General features: G+C 37.8%; 1 protein-coding gene across 1 annotated transcript in view; it reads right to left on the bottom strand.

Annotated features, from left to right (window-relative positions):
- Nucleotides 1–1,071: 1,071 nt before the first annotated feature.
- ADCY7 (adenylate cyclase 7) overlaps nt 1,072–14,355 on the bottom strand; it is a 60,311-nt gene continuing 47,027 nt past the window's right edge. The window contains 12 exon segments of the mRNA XM_032701373.1: nt 1,072–3,875; nt 3,995–4,119; nt 4,686–4,800; nt 5,606–5,713; nt 6,147–6,293; nt 6,970–7,125; nt 7,734–7,815; nt 8,917–9,074; nt 10,448–10,486; nt 11,142–11,204; nt 12,039–12,176; nt 13,734–13,818. Coding sequence (XP_032557264.1) covers nt 3,729–3,875; nt 3,995–4,119; nt 4,686–4,800; nt 5,606–5,713; nt 6,147–6,293; nt 6,970–7,125; nt 7,734–7,815; nt 8,917–9,074; nt 10,448–10,486; nt 11,142–11,204; nt 12,039–12,176; nt 13,734–13,818 — 1,363 coding nt within the window. The 3' untranslated portion in view covers nt 1,072–3,728.

Raw genomic sequence — 14,355 nt, 5'->3', positions numbered from 1 at the left:
AATTCTTCATATTACATGGAGGTATTGCTAGACACTGGCTGGGTCATGATTTTAGGTTTGCTTATCAGAAAGGAGCATATATTTAGAAGCCTCCTCACATTAAAAGTCACTTCCCTGTTCATCAAAGCTGCAGACAAGGCAGACCAACAGCACAGCTCTTAGGCACAGAGAATTCTAGCAGTGTCACAGGTGGAGCCAGTGACTCACCCAAGAAGGCTTTTCCATGTGCTCATCACTTACTCTCACACCATCACAGTGCTATGCACAGCTTTTACCACAGGCATCCTTGATTTTTAAATATTGCTTCTTTTTACCCCGTGATTCCTGTGTAACCTTGGACTTGAAGAGGAATGTCATGTAGTGTTGCAGTTCCATCTGATCAGCCATCACTGATGTGTGCAGTGGCAGGGAACTGAACTAAGAGGTAACTTGAAGGCAAAGCAGGATCATGAATTCCACCCTCTAACCCCAGCCATGCCCATCATCCTTGCCCTCCCTTTCTTCCTCCTCTCTAAATATGGCTGCAGAAACATTTATTTAACTGTTTTTAAACTTTCAGAAGTCTTACCTGTCAAGCTGGTCTTTTCTCCAGTAGTTTCAGTTCTCCCAGGAGAGTTCTTAATAGTCACCACTGGAATTTTTTCAGTTCTAGGTAACTGCAGCTGAAATACTACTCCATTAATAGTAATGGAGTAATAGTAATTAGTAATAACTAGTACTTTTCCATTAATATGTAAGTCATTTTCATGCTACAAGGAAAAGACAAGATGCACAGCAGCTGTGCCAGCCAGATCCTTACTGGCTCACTCCACAGCATCTCACTGCCCATCACCCACCTTTCATACAGTGCAGGAGGTGGCCACCAATGACAGAACATCAATAACTGAAGTTTCTCCTCAGCTCTTGAACACATGGATGTCACTCTACCCATTTTCTACTGGCAACATTTTTTAAAAGGATAAATACTTAGTTTACTTTATAGGTAAAAACAATCCCATTAACTCTCAGGGCTGTAAGGAATATACCTTCTATTCATGGGAATCTTCATCAAAATAATTGTAAAACCAAACATGTTTCAGGAAGTTTTTTATTTCACGGTAAAAACAAAAGTTTGTTCTTTAAAACAGATGCCTAATTCCAGATGTCATTAGCTCTTCAGATTAGATACAGTGCCATTTTTTCCATTTAAGAAAAAAAATAATGCTGTAAGGAAGATTTTTCTACTAAGATTTTTTCCTCAATGCTAAGTTTCACAGTTCGCTCTCGGAAGGACTGCTGAAAACAATTACTTAAATACAGTTTTTTCTGGAGTTGAACTTTTTCTGTGGTTGAATATAGCTCTCATGTTACATAGTTCCACTTCTGATGAGAAATTAGTCATCCTCTTTTTTCATAACACAGTTTCTAACTTCCCCAAGTACACCATGCACAGCACACCAAGCCAGTAGTCCTTTAAAACTGCATCAAAACCCAACTCCTTCCCCTTCGAAAGCTGCAGCTCTTCCTGCCACTTCTGCAAATGAGGCTGAGTTGAAGTTACACCCAAGCAAGTTACCAGCCTGACAAGGCAACATGTAAACAAAATCATTTCAAAATGCTGTTACAGCAAATTTTCTTTCCTAGATAACTTACATCTACATTCTACTAGTTCTGTGAACAGAAGCACTTCAGAGCCAGCTCTATTTATAGGCATAATGCACTTTTCAAAATAGATTCATGAGACAAATGGTCACTTCACCTAACAGGACATCAGACTGCTGAAAGGAGCCTTTGACACATGCATGGTCCCTATAAAATAATAAATAAATAAACAAATGCTTACTGAGCACCTGTAACTACAAATACACAACATACAAGAGCAGCTAAAGCTGTTTGAAAGTTTATTCAACTATAACACTGACTTGCACTAACAAGACACCACATAAGATGCTTTCTTCTTCAGCAGAGCCCACTTGTGAACTAGACAACCTCAAACTAAGGTTTCCTAACATGCTGTTTTCTGTTGGAGACCTACTACACACATAGATTTGACCTACAAAATTGACAAAGGCTACAAGCACAATGTTTAATCCACAGTTGGACAATATTTAGATTTGTTTCTGTCTTGAAACATAGTCACTTCATCTTCTAAAGAAATTACACAGTAATTAGAAAGCAGCAGTGATGCATAGGACTGCTTAAACACTTGTCCAGGACGGGTCAGTACTAAACCCAGAAACATTAGTAAATGCTGCTCTGTTTGTAGAAGGGTAAGGCTTAACCAAACAGGTGTTGTACTCACTAATCACTGCGCTGTCCAGCCCTACTGTATGTGGGGAGGAGGGGAGAATCCATCTTTGGTTAATACACATAATTGGGCAAAAGATGTTAACCTTACAAAATACTATCTCCACCGACAGAAAACAGATTAAGAGATTGGAGAAAGTAGAAAAATGCCAATTTAGAAATCAGCAAAAGCCACTAAGCTAAAAAACTTTACAGACTAAACTCAACTAACTTACAGTAAGTCAACTTCCGTGATGATCGTATGAATGCTCAACTCATACTTTAAGCATTGGGGCTCTGCTGAAACATTTCCATTGTGAATACTTTTTTCCATACATCCTTTTGTTACCTTCAAAAAGTTTGTTTCATAGACTGCATTGCCTTTAAAAGGTATAGAAACCAGCCAGTGTTTAGTAGAAACAAAAATCAAAAAAAACCCAAACCGCACCTCAGACACAGTTCTGTTAATACAGTATCTGCTACTGTTTCTAATACTATCTTAATAAGTCTGTTCTTCAGTTTCCCAGCAATTCAGAACAGATTATTTTTTTCTTCCCTAAGTACCCCAAGAACACAGTCAGCATGCAGAATTACTGCCAGTGTCAGCAACACCAGGGGCTGTCAGAGCCTGGCTATCAGATAAACCGCAGGTGCCCCACACTCCTCACCATCCCGTGGATTTTCTGAAATTTAAAGTCAAAAATCCTAAGACTTATATGTGACTGAATAAAATGCACATGCAGATACTAAATAAAGAGACACAGAAGGATAACATGTAATATAATGTAAACGTGCTGAACTAGATGAAAGTTATTTCCAAACAGCTCTTGGTCACGATAACGTTTGTGTAACACAAGGTACTTCTGCAGAGAAGGCACGGATGATAAAATGACCAGATACTGTGCAACGTGGGTCTTTCCCCAGACGGGCTCAGCACAGTTGTCATATGATACATTTGAGTTTATTTGCGTTCCTCTTCCCGTTATTCAGCTGTCTTCTGTGAATCTGTTCAGCATTAGAAGCAGGATATGCAGTGCCCACAGTATCACTGCACATGCCTGGCCAAACACAATACTGAAAAGCAGTGTCCAAAAAACGAGGCAATGGAATGTTTTTAACATGGTAATGAGTTCCACAGTGCATCCACACGTGTTGTTACTGGAGCTGTTAAGACTCCCACAGTGCAGGTAAGGAAAGAAGCTGACTGAAAATGCTTCATGGCAATTCCAGGTAAGTCCTCAAATTATTTCAGGAAAAGGTAGTCTTTTTCAGACTGTGTTGTGTGTCTTCTAGGAAGTTTTCAGAACTCTTCTGTGTTAAAAAAAATTATCTTGAGATGTAGAAGAGATAGGAACAGTACATACATGTTTTTAGAATAAAGTCCTTCACATAAGGAGGGAAATTCTAAGTCTTCACAGAAGGGAGGCAGTTCTAAGTCTATTCTGATTAACTTCATCATAGCCTCAGTTCAGTCCCATACCTTGGAATTTGGCTGTCTCAGTGCAAACAAAGTAAGTCCTCAGTTCTCCCTTGCCTTTGACATTAATGAGTCCCCTACATTCACATGAGTATCCCAACTCCTGTAGTATTTTGCTTGTTTCTTCTGTGACCTTTGTATGAAAAGAATTAGAAACTATTGTGAAATTGTTCTGATTATTCACATAAAACAAAAAAAATCCACAACCAATTAGAAATCATTCCTTAGGCATTCCAAGGCTCATAGGTTTACCTGGATTTTCCCAAGTTCCCCCGTGCTCTCCATTCGGCTGGCAACATTAACAGTGTTGCCCCAGATATCGTACTGAGGTTTCCGGGCACCAATCACACCAGCAATCACAGGGCCATGATTGATCCCTGCACAAACAAAAGCAGGTGTCATTACTGAGGTAGAAAGTGGTGTGACATACAGCTACATCATTATTAGATGTAGCTTCAGGGTCAAAAAAAATCCAACCCAAAACTTAACTCTGCGACACATTTCTGGCCGTCAGTATCAGCACTGTTCTATAAATAGTTGTACTCAGGCTCCGGAGATGTGAAGTGACTCACTCCTTGTAAAATGGGAAGTGCGAGAAAGAGCTGGGGCACAATTCATGCCGAAGCAAAAGTCTTCCTTTTCTACTTTTGTTACATAGAAATAAACATTTGTATAATGGCAATAATGTCCTTAGTCAACAGTCACTATCAGGGTACTTCACTCTTCATCCGTACTTTTCATTTCCTCCAAACTCATCCAGCTGCAGTCTTCCTACTGCTCCCTCCAGTGATGAGACAAGCCCATCCGTGGAGGAGCTTGGCATATTTGAAAAGCTGAGCAGACAGTACTACCTTTTGGCACCCAGCACTAGACCTAGGTGATCCTATCTCATGTCCCACTGTGCTGGGCTGCAGAGCTCACGATCCTCACGGACGGAACCTACCGACGCGCAGGCGGAAGTTGTTGAAGGAATGTCGGTTGATGCCATCCAGTTTACTCATCAAGGCAATTCCATATTCCACCATGATCCCAATGTGGGCATGCTGTCTCTCCCTATCCTGTGCAAGTCATAACACATGTTAATGATCGAATTACCACACAGAAGGCTGTCTCAGGCTACAATTCCAAAGCAGCACTAGTAGTGACTGCAGTATGTACTTATAAGGAGGAGAGCATTCATCCTTCTAACTGCAGAATTGCACAGTGCAACAAACATTCAAAATGCCTTTTTAAAACTACAATAAATTCAACTGGAATGGCTATGAGGCAACAAGCATGACATGATTAAATTTTATAAAACATTATTATCTGTCCTTTAGGATTTCGGCTTTAATTTTACATGTTTTGGGTATATTATTACATATGTTTTAATGTCATATACAAATTTCCTAGAGTGGAAGTGAGCCCAAGTACAGAATTTGGTTTTACTTCTTCTGGGTGACAAACAGTTTCAGACCTAACATGGCATTTGAGGATTCTCTTTTTGTGCCAGTTATCAGGGATCACAAAAAGCTTACTGTCCAGTTGGTGGCCTTTTCTTTGGCTGCCATTCTTTACCTCCCCTGTTATTAGAGCTACTCTGCTATGCATCTAGAGATGTTAAGTTACTGGAATCAAAAATGCAAGGTGTCAAAATTATCCTGGGGTTACAAACTTAATACCTCCTTTGGGAAAAAAAAAGTGGAACTAGAAGATAAACAGTGAGTTCTACAGGAGACAATATACTTTTATCATCTTTTTCCCCATTTCAGGAGGTCACTCTTGGTGATTTACTTTCTCTTTTGTATCACATTACGTTTTTTTACTTTGAAACACAGCTATGTACCCACAGAATACTGAAGGCAGCTTTCAGAGACAACGTACCTGGTTGTTCTCCTGGCCTGGTGTGACACTGAGACCAGCTGCTGCCATGTAAGTGCTTCCAATCGTTTTTATTTTTTCAACACCACTAAATTTAGGTTTTAGCAAGAGCTGTTTGAATGGAAAGAAAATAAAAACTTGAGACTTTAATACCATATTTCAGTGTAGTATTTATCCAGAAATCTTATACTCTCTACAATAAACATTAAACATCTCTAGAAACACTGTCACTGACATGAAGGTTAGATAAAGTACTGAAGATTGGTTTCACAGTTTTTCTTTACCTGCTCACAGGAGAAATAGAATCACTGAAGTACTGAAATAAAGTCCTTACATTCCAGACTTTCAAACTATACTTCTAAAGGATTAGATGTTGTACTTGAAAAGCCCTGCCAGATAGGAACATATCCTTCAAGATTGCAGGGCTGAAGTCAGAATATTAGTTCAGTGTAAAAATGTTTTTTCCTCCTCTAATGGTGACAGATCTAGTGAAACATCTGTTTTGGAGCAAATACGTAATCCAGTGCATTTTGAGCTTAATTACCTCATCAAAGTCAGCAATGATTTCATTTAACAGCCGCAAGCATTCCAGGCCTTCTTTATTGACATCACATTCCGTGTAAAACACTTTAAAATCTGGTACTGATGCAAACATGACACAGACACAGTCATAGGATTGATGGTACCAGTCCTACAGGAAAACAGTATATCCACACATTGTCAGCAGTCACGTCCCACCACAGGTATTCCAACCCATGACAATTGTTTCTAATCAGTAATCAAATTACAGTGTCCTTATCAAGTCAATCACAGTACTTTCCAGTGGGCATCTCTTATTTTTATCAGAAACATTAACAAAGTTGTATTTGCCTAAGGAAAAGTTGATACCTTAAAGATATCTTAGAGATTCTCATCTATTTGGACATTGCCAGCCTCCTGACACACAGCAATATTCACTCTGATGACATGCTGGCAGAATAAGATGAGATGTCTAAAAAAAAAATCCTTATCAATGAACTTGTCACTGGTGTTGCTACCAAGGAGATACTGTCTGTTCCTCAACTGACTTCTCTAAAAACTAGGACATATCCTCTCTGATAAAATATGATCTTTGGAAAGCAGTAAGTCCCTTTTCAACATTTGCCAAACTTAAACAGTGTCCCAGAGCCAAACCACCAATTCTGAAAACAGATTTCAGGGACTGCCACGAACAGCCTGCAATTTTTTTTGAGGCTCTCCGATTAGCAGGTTCTTGGGTTTACAAAAGGTCTTGGGATACACACAGGCTTCTGTGGGCTTGTTCACATCACAAGTTATGTCACAGAGGTCCAATTTACTGTCCTTCACAGAGCAGAGACTCAACATACCTCGTTTCGTTTTTCACCAATGAAATACGCGGCAACATGTGCTGGAAGTACATTTTCCAGCAAAAGCCTGTTAACGTTCTCCATAGTTTCAAACTGTTCATGTTCTTTTTTAAACTTATTCTTCCACAGACAATCCAGTCGACAGTAATAGTCAATCTGCAAAGGGACCAAATATGATAAATTAAGTCCATAAAATAGCTCACTGAAAAATATTAGTCAATTTTTTCAAAAAGCACGTATAAAGCATATATTTAAAAAAGCATATATAAAAAGAAATAGAGTTTCTTCAAGGCCTTTTGAGTCTATATAGTTATGAAAGATGTGCTTTGAGAACAAAGGTCAGAAAAATATGAAACAGTCAGTAAGACCGAATGCCACTTTGTACCATCAAGTGTATTTACCAAAATGACACATTAATACTCTGGTGATTATTTTTATCTTGAATTGCTGCCTTGATTTAGAATGAATATTGGCATATAAATACAGATAGATCCAAACTGGAAGAATCAGGAAGTTCTCACTTCTGTGATGCCAACACTATTGAAAGATATTGAAATGTTCCCATCTTTCACATTGACAAATTCTGCATTACCTATAACTTATTCCAAGTAAGTACATTGTCTACAACCAAGACCAGAATATTAAAATAAGATGAAAATATACACTAATTTAGAGCACAATTTCATGGAACAGCACTTCTGCATTTTATTTAAATCAACCTGTTGCAAGTAAGAGAACTAAGCAATGGTGTTTTAAATACATACCTGTTTTGCAAGTAAAACGAGGGTGATGTAGAACAGAACCAGATATAAATTAGTCATTATTCTCGGCTCTTTGATGAAAAGCCTGAAAACAAGAAAGCAATACAAAGTTATCTGTATCCTTTTAATCTACATGATTAAGGGTAAGGGAAGGGGGTGTCTGTTCAGACATAAACCACAATGTCACTGTTCATTTGTGCCAGTGGTTGCCTGCATACAGGTCCTCTCCTAACAAGGAGAAAGGATTATCAGTCAGCCCAGCACATGGGCTGCATTTCATATAAGGACCCACTGGGTACTGAAACCTTGTTAAGTAGCTGTTGAAGTGAGATGTTCAAGTAAACATGATTTTATATTAATGGAACCATGTTAATTTCCAACAGACTTGAGTTTCAGCTTCCACCCCACGTCACAAAAACACAGCCAACAAAACCTTAAAGGAGGAAAAGAAACTTTCTTATTTGTGGAAGGAAAGACAATCATACCTGTATCTGAGACACCACTCATATTTTATAGTAAGATCAGTCTTAGCCATCTATTAATTTTTACAAATGCAAACTAAATTCTCATCGTATGAATAATTAAGAGGCTAAATTAAGAGCTCACTCAGGCTTTTTTTAGGTGTGCTGACAGCTCACAGCCTCTGCAAAATAAACTTATTCCAATCTTCAGAGGAATCTGAGAAAGACTTACAAATGAACAGTAAAACCTTTGCACATGATTTCTCTTAAGTATTTTCAGTTTCTTCAATTAGATCAGGTAGATTGCTGTTACTTTTCAAAATACACACATTTAGTAAGGTAAGTACATGAAGTTCACTATTCTATTGACTTGCAAGGTCTCACAAGAACAGCTTGAGCATTGGACTTTTAGCAAGGCTTTTCTTTATAGCTTATCAGAAGATCAACCTTATTATGAGATTAATAAGAATCCCTAGTCTTTAAAGTAAGATAAGGATTCCAGGGATCTCAGAAGCCACATTACAGATATTTTTCAGAAAACACACACTTTGTTTAAAAAGAAAAAAAAAAGGGATATTGTCTAATATGATTTCCCTGTCATTAACTTTACAGAAAGGTTTGCAATGTTTGACTTACATGATTTTGGTATTGCAATATTCCAGTAGGTGTACAAAAATCTAACACCTCCTTTAATGAAACATTAAATAAGAAATTTCCCACTGCACCTGGTGCTGTTGCCATAGAAGTTTCTCTGCTGAGGGGTGTTAAAAAGGATGAGGTAGACAGTCACAGCAATGGACAGGAGGAGAACTTTGAGTTCGAAGCTCATTTGAAGAAATACTGAGCAAGCGATGAACCCCAATATACAGCAGTAAGCATAATACTGTAAAAGAAGAATTTAAAGAGCAGTTGCATTTTTCAGACTTTATGCCTAAGACACGTTCAAACCATAGCAAATACTCTGAGTTCATGGTCACTGTAATTTAAACACAAGAAATTACATCACTTGCTAAATACACTAAATACACTTCTTTTTAATGGCACTAAAAGGCTGAAATTAATATTTTTTTTTAGTTTAGTTTTTTTAATTTTTCAAGGGCAAACAAAAGGATTTAAACAAAAAACATCACACCAACATAAGCAAGCAATGCCAGATAAAAACTGAAGTGTGTTGAGAATTTATCTTCTGAAGTCTATTAATTTAAGCAATTACTTATTTAAGGTTCAAGACAGTGAATCAGCTCTGAACCAGGAACTCCAGCCTTCTAATCCTATTTTGAATGTGTTCTCCCACTGTAACCTTAAGTAGATACCTTATTCCCATCTCCCCTCCCTGTAAAGGTGAAGACCATGACCTGTTATCCAACCTTAGACACGGCTCCTTCATAAGAACTTTGATGCTAACAAGCATTATCAAGTGTTATCAAGCTAGGGCCATTATCCAGTGGAATTACTGAACACTTTCCCAGAGGAATCCCAGTTCAGGTGTGGTGTCCCAGCTCAGGATGCAGCTGGCAGCACTGAACGTGTCGGGTGATACAAAGTGCGTGGCACAGACAGGGTTGGTCCCTGCAGCCACAGGCACGGGTGGGAGCTGCTGAGCTGGCACACTTCAGTCCACAGACTACTCCACAGTTACCTCACCTTCTGCTCCTCGAGTATTCATTCCTCTTTATGCACAAAGCACAGTTTTCCCATATATAACAGCACAGACCTACCACAGAATTGTGAGATTCTTGGCTAAGCAGTTTCTGCTGAAGTCAACAAAGCCAGAACTCATAATCAGGGCCCATATGAAAAAAATTGTACCAACTCTGTCATCCTGAAGGCATTGAGTGTAACCTCCAAAAGGTAACAAACACTCACCTGGAAGTCAAACCTCTGAAAAAGAAACCACTTCGTAGAGAACACCAACACAGCTCTGTCAGCCACAAACTCTTTCACTCTATCAAGACACTTTGGGGACACTTGCAAGTACAGCTCTCACCTTTCAGACTCGAACGTCATCATTCTGTTCTACTGCTTTTTCCTTAAATTTTTTTAAGGCTTTTAAGTCTGAAATTTACAAAAACTACAAAGCCATATTTTATTCAGCACAGCAACAGCAGCTGAACAATACTGATTTCATGAAGAACTTTTCTGCCGTCAGTTACCTAAAAGAACTGCCTTTCATACAGCAACAGAACTTGCCACTTGTAAGTAAATATACACAATACTAAAAAATATGGCTTTTAAAGTAACATGTAAACTACTTACAGTTTCCTCAATGCAGGACTGAGTTGTGTTTCCAAAAGGCTGATTTACAGACATGCAAAAACAAAAAATTACAGGATGAGCACAGTGTGAATTTTATATGCACTTGTCAGAAGCACAATAAGAAGGGTCCTCACACAATCTGTTGTACATCATACAAAAACATGTCCATCATCTAAGGGGTGGCCAGGTGACAGAGGAGCATCACAAACATTTGCATGATCTCAAAACAGAATGCTACTTTGGAATTAAAGAGATAAAAGGGGGAATCCTCAGAAACAATTCTTCAGTGTCACTAGCAAGTGCTGAATTTAGCCTTGTAGAAATGCTGGAGAACACCTTTCAAATGTGTTGAAAGACCAAAATAAGACAAGACTTCAGTTTAATACATGAGTACTCCAGACTTTTGAGAATCCCCAAAGGATGCACTGGAAAGCCATAGTTAGTGATAGAAAATATCCTTCAAAACTGCCTTTGTGGCATGAGTAAGGCTTCATATTCAACAATTTAAAAAAAAAAGCTATTTTTATAAAAACATGAAAATACATCAAAATGTTGCCATCCATCTATATTATAGGAGTTGGAATTCAATGATCCTTGTGGGTCTCTTCCAACTCAGGATATTCTACGATTCTATACCCACCAGCCAAGACTCATTTAATTTTAATCTTAGAAATTAAGACAGTACTCTACTCACATAGGTGGTAGCACACAGGTCATTTGATCCAGTAAAGTTTGCAGATTTGTTCTTTTCAGTAGTCTTGATTTATGTGGGGGAAAAAAAAAGGAAAGACATCAACAAAACCACTGTACAAACTTGTTAGCAGGTAGTCACTGATTTTGAGTTTTTTCTCCATATTATACAGAGTCCTGATCTGGTTGCCTTTTCAGGGCTACTGAATAGATGTTGAAATACAATGGTATCCCATGTAGTTGTATTAAACATGTGCACACACAAGGTGCAAGAAGGCTAAAATTACCAATTCAGGTAAAGTTTACATCATGGCTGGGTTAATCTAGCAGCTATCTGGCACAAATGTGGTTTTGTCTCACCCCCCAGTTTCACAGCTGCTGTTCCTGTTTTCTTTTAGGCTCTGGTGGTGTTCACATGACACCACTGTGAGTCAATTCAAGGACCCAAGCCAGCAGAAAAAAAAACCTACAAAAGAAAATTAAGCATTTTCTGCAGTATTGCTTAAAAGAGAGCCAAGCTCTATTCTTCTCTCCCTTATTCACATTACTACCAGTGAGTGCAAACACCAGAGTGAACTGCTTAAAGTACCACCTGCCACAGCCAAACATTTAAAGACACATTAAAATAAAAAAGGAAGACCATCTTAGTGATGAGGGTTACAATCAAGAGTTATTATAAATGCCATCTTGAAAGCAAGAAAAGGTGGTGTAAACTAGAACTCAAGTCTATCACATGTACTTCCAGTTCTAGAAGTTGAAAGGCTTTACATGACCTCATGCATTAAGTGTAAGTATCATGCTCTGTGTGAATCAAAAGCAGCAAAAAGCTCATACTTGATGAAAAGGAAGTTACTCAAACTATAGATGTTACAATAAGTCACAGAATAATGTGATTACTTACCAAATTAAAAATGGCTATAATCAGCAAGGCAGCTATAGTGATGACTGCTAAAGGAAGCCTAAGTAAAGGCATTGTTTCCACCTTTTCTGAGACAGCACAAAGATGGCGCAGGAAAGGCCACTGGTCTGAGCAGCACTTCTGCAAACAACATTAATTTGTTTCAGTAACACGAATAACACTTTGATACATGGGAAGAAATATTTCTAAATATTTTTCTCTCCATGAGAATGTCGAAAGTCTTCACTAGAATCATGTTTGAAGCTTTGAATCCAGTCATTCAGAGTCAATGTCTAACACGTTTTCCGAAAAGAAAATTGAGACAATGCTTCCTTACTTCAAAGAGATTGGGTGCTAAAATTTCCTGAATTTGTGCTTTAAAACACAGAATTATGATCTGATTGAAAGTTCTAGAGAAAGTTAATAAATATGCAGTGACAATTTATGTTGTATTTTTCAGTTACAGAGCTATAATGTTATATTTGGAACATCCATTTTGAGATGACCAAATCAAAAACAATCATGGACAGTCCCATTCTTGCCATCCTTATATCCTTCCATTGTTGCTAAAGAGAAAAACATCTAGTAAGCGAATACTTTTAATGATTGCAAGCATTACTCAAGGATGTTACACCAAAACACACCCAGTATAAAATTTAAGTCTGATGCAACTGCAGTCTTGGAATTTTCTTTTTTTCTCCATACATTTTACATATGTAGAAACCATATGTGCATGTACATACACACACCTCTCTCTCTACTTAGACAGATATGCAAAAATCCATCCATATACATATAAAAAACCATGATACATACATAAAATCCATACACTTATCTAACCATACTTTTAAATGAATCATAAATATTTATCCCCTGCAATTTTATCTTTTTTTTTCTTTCTCCTTTACAAAGGTTGAACCTGGCTCTCTAAGAGACCATTTCTTTCTGTGGCACTTTTCCTGGGAGACCTCCATCACCCCAGCAGGATGGTGCAAGAGAATGGTGGTGGCATGTTCTCAGTCAGCACTTCAGAATTCCCTCCTACCCTTGGTCTAGCACAGCACAGATTTGATAAGTGTAAGGAACTCTCTAAAATCCTTTCCCTCTTGAACTGCAGAAGGACCTTTCTTACTTTGTACTGTTGAAGTCTATGATGTCTCTTTGGCTGTGTCTCCATATATTTTTAAACAGTAATGGCATATATTTAATAATGCAAAGAAAAAATAACTACAAATGCAAGTATCCTAGTTGATGTAATGGTGAATTTGGAATTCTAACAGCTATTAAATTGTTGCCAATAAATTATTCACGTTTGTAATTTTCATTACACTTTATAATTATTATGAAAACTAATCTTGGATCCAAACTGATTTTGATTTTAACACTGTTTCCAGTATAGAAAATATCAGTATTTACAAAAAATTGCCATCATTGACAAACATAATTTTTAAAAAAAAACAACCCTACCCTCCTCCCTCTTACCCATCTATTCTGACACCCAAATATTCAAAATTACAGTGCAAATTTCAGACATGAAAATGTATCTCAGGCAATGGAATCTTCTGGTAACCTGAGGTTCAAGACTCCTGTACTCCTGTTGAAATTAACACCTTAATTCATCATCCTAAAAGATAGACCAAGTAGCTAAATTATATCCATCCTCTTTTGAAAACAGGAAACTTCTAAAGATAAACTTACCATACATTTCTCAGCAAAGCAGAGAAATAAAATAAGGACAATGATGACTGCAACAATTCCAAAGGAAATTCCCAGTTTTGCAGTTCTAGAGGAAAAGAAAACATTAAACACAGGAGGTTTAAATATCATTCTTCTTCTAATAGCACTAGATGATCTAAACATTACACAGGTTATTGTTACACAATCACTACTTTAAGAGACTTTACCCCCTGATGTCCCAAACACTGCCCTGTGCATAAACCACAGGTAAACTGCACTGCAGCAGCCATGAGAAACAAACATGCCTTAAATTTCAGGATTATCAAGAATCTGCTTTCTCAGAGGTATGAGAAGAAGCTCAAAAGTTCCCTCCTTGTAGCCCTGAAGACAAAAGGAGCACCGAGCACAATTTATCTACGTCCCATTTTCCTACTGCTCAAAGTGCTTACAAGCCAACTATTCTTATAAAATACTATTTCTCACTTAACTGACCAGATCCCTGTGTGTACTAAGCAAACTAAATATTAAAGAAATATTTCTGTTTTATTTTCATACTGATATCAAGGCTCTTATGCCAACAACATGAATGCACTCCTTTATCAAAGGGTAAATTAATCCCAAGGGTTTATGTTTCTTATCTATA

The sequence above is a fragment of the Chiroxiphia lanceolata genome, chromosome 13, assembly GCF_009829145.1.
Source record: "Chiroxiphia lanceolata isolate bChiLan1 chromosome 13, bChiLan1.pri, whole genome shotgun sequence".
In the NCBI taxonomy this organism is placed as follows: Eukaryota; Metazoa; Chordata; class Aves; order Passeriformes; family Pipridae; genus Chiroxiphia; species Chiroxiphia lanceolata.
This window is presented reverse-complemented; position numbering and strand designations above follow the sequence as displayed.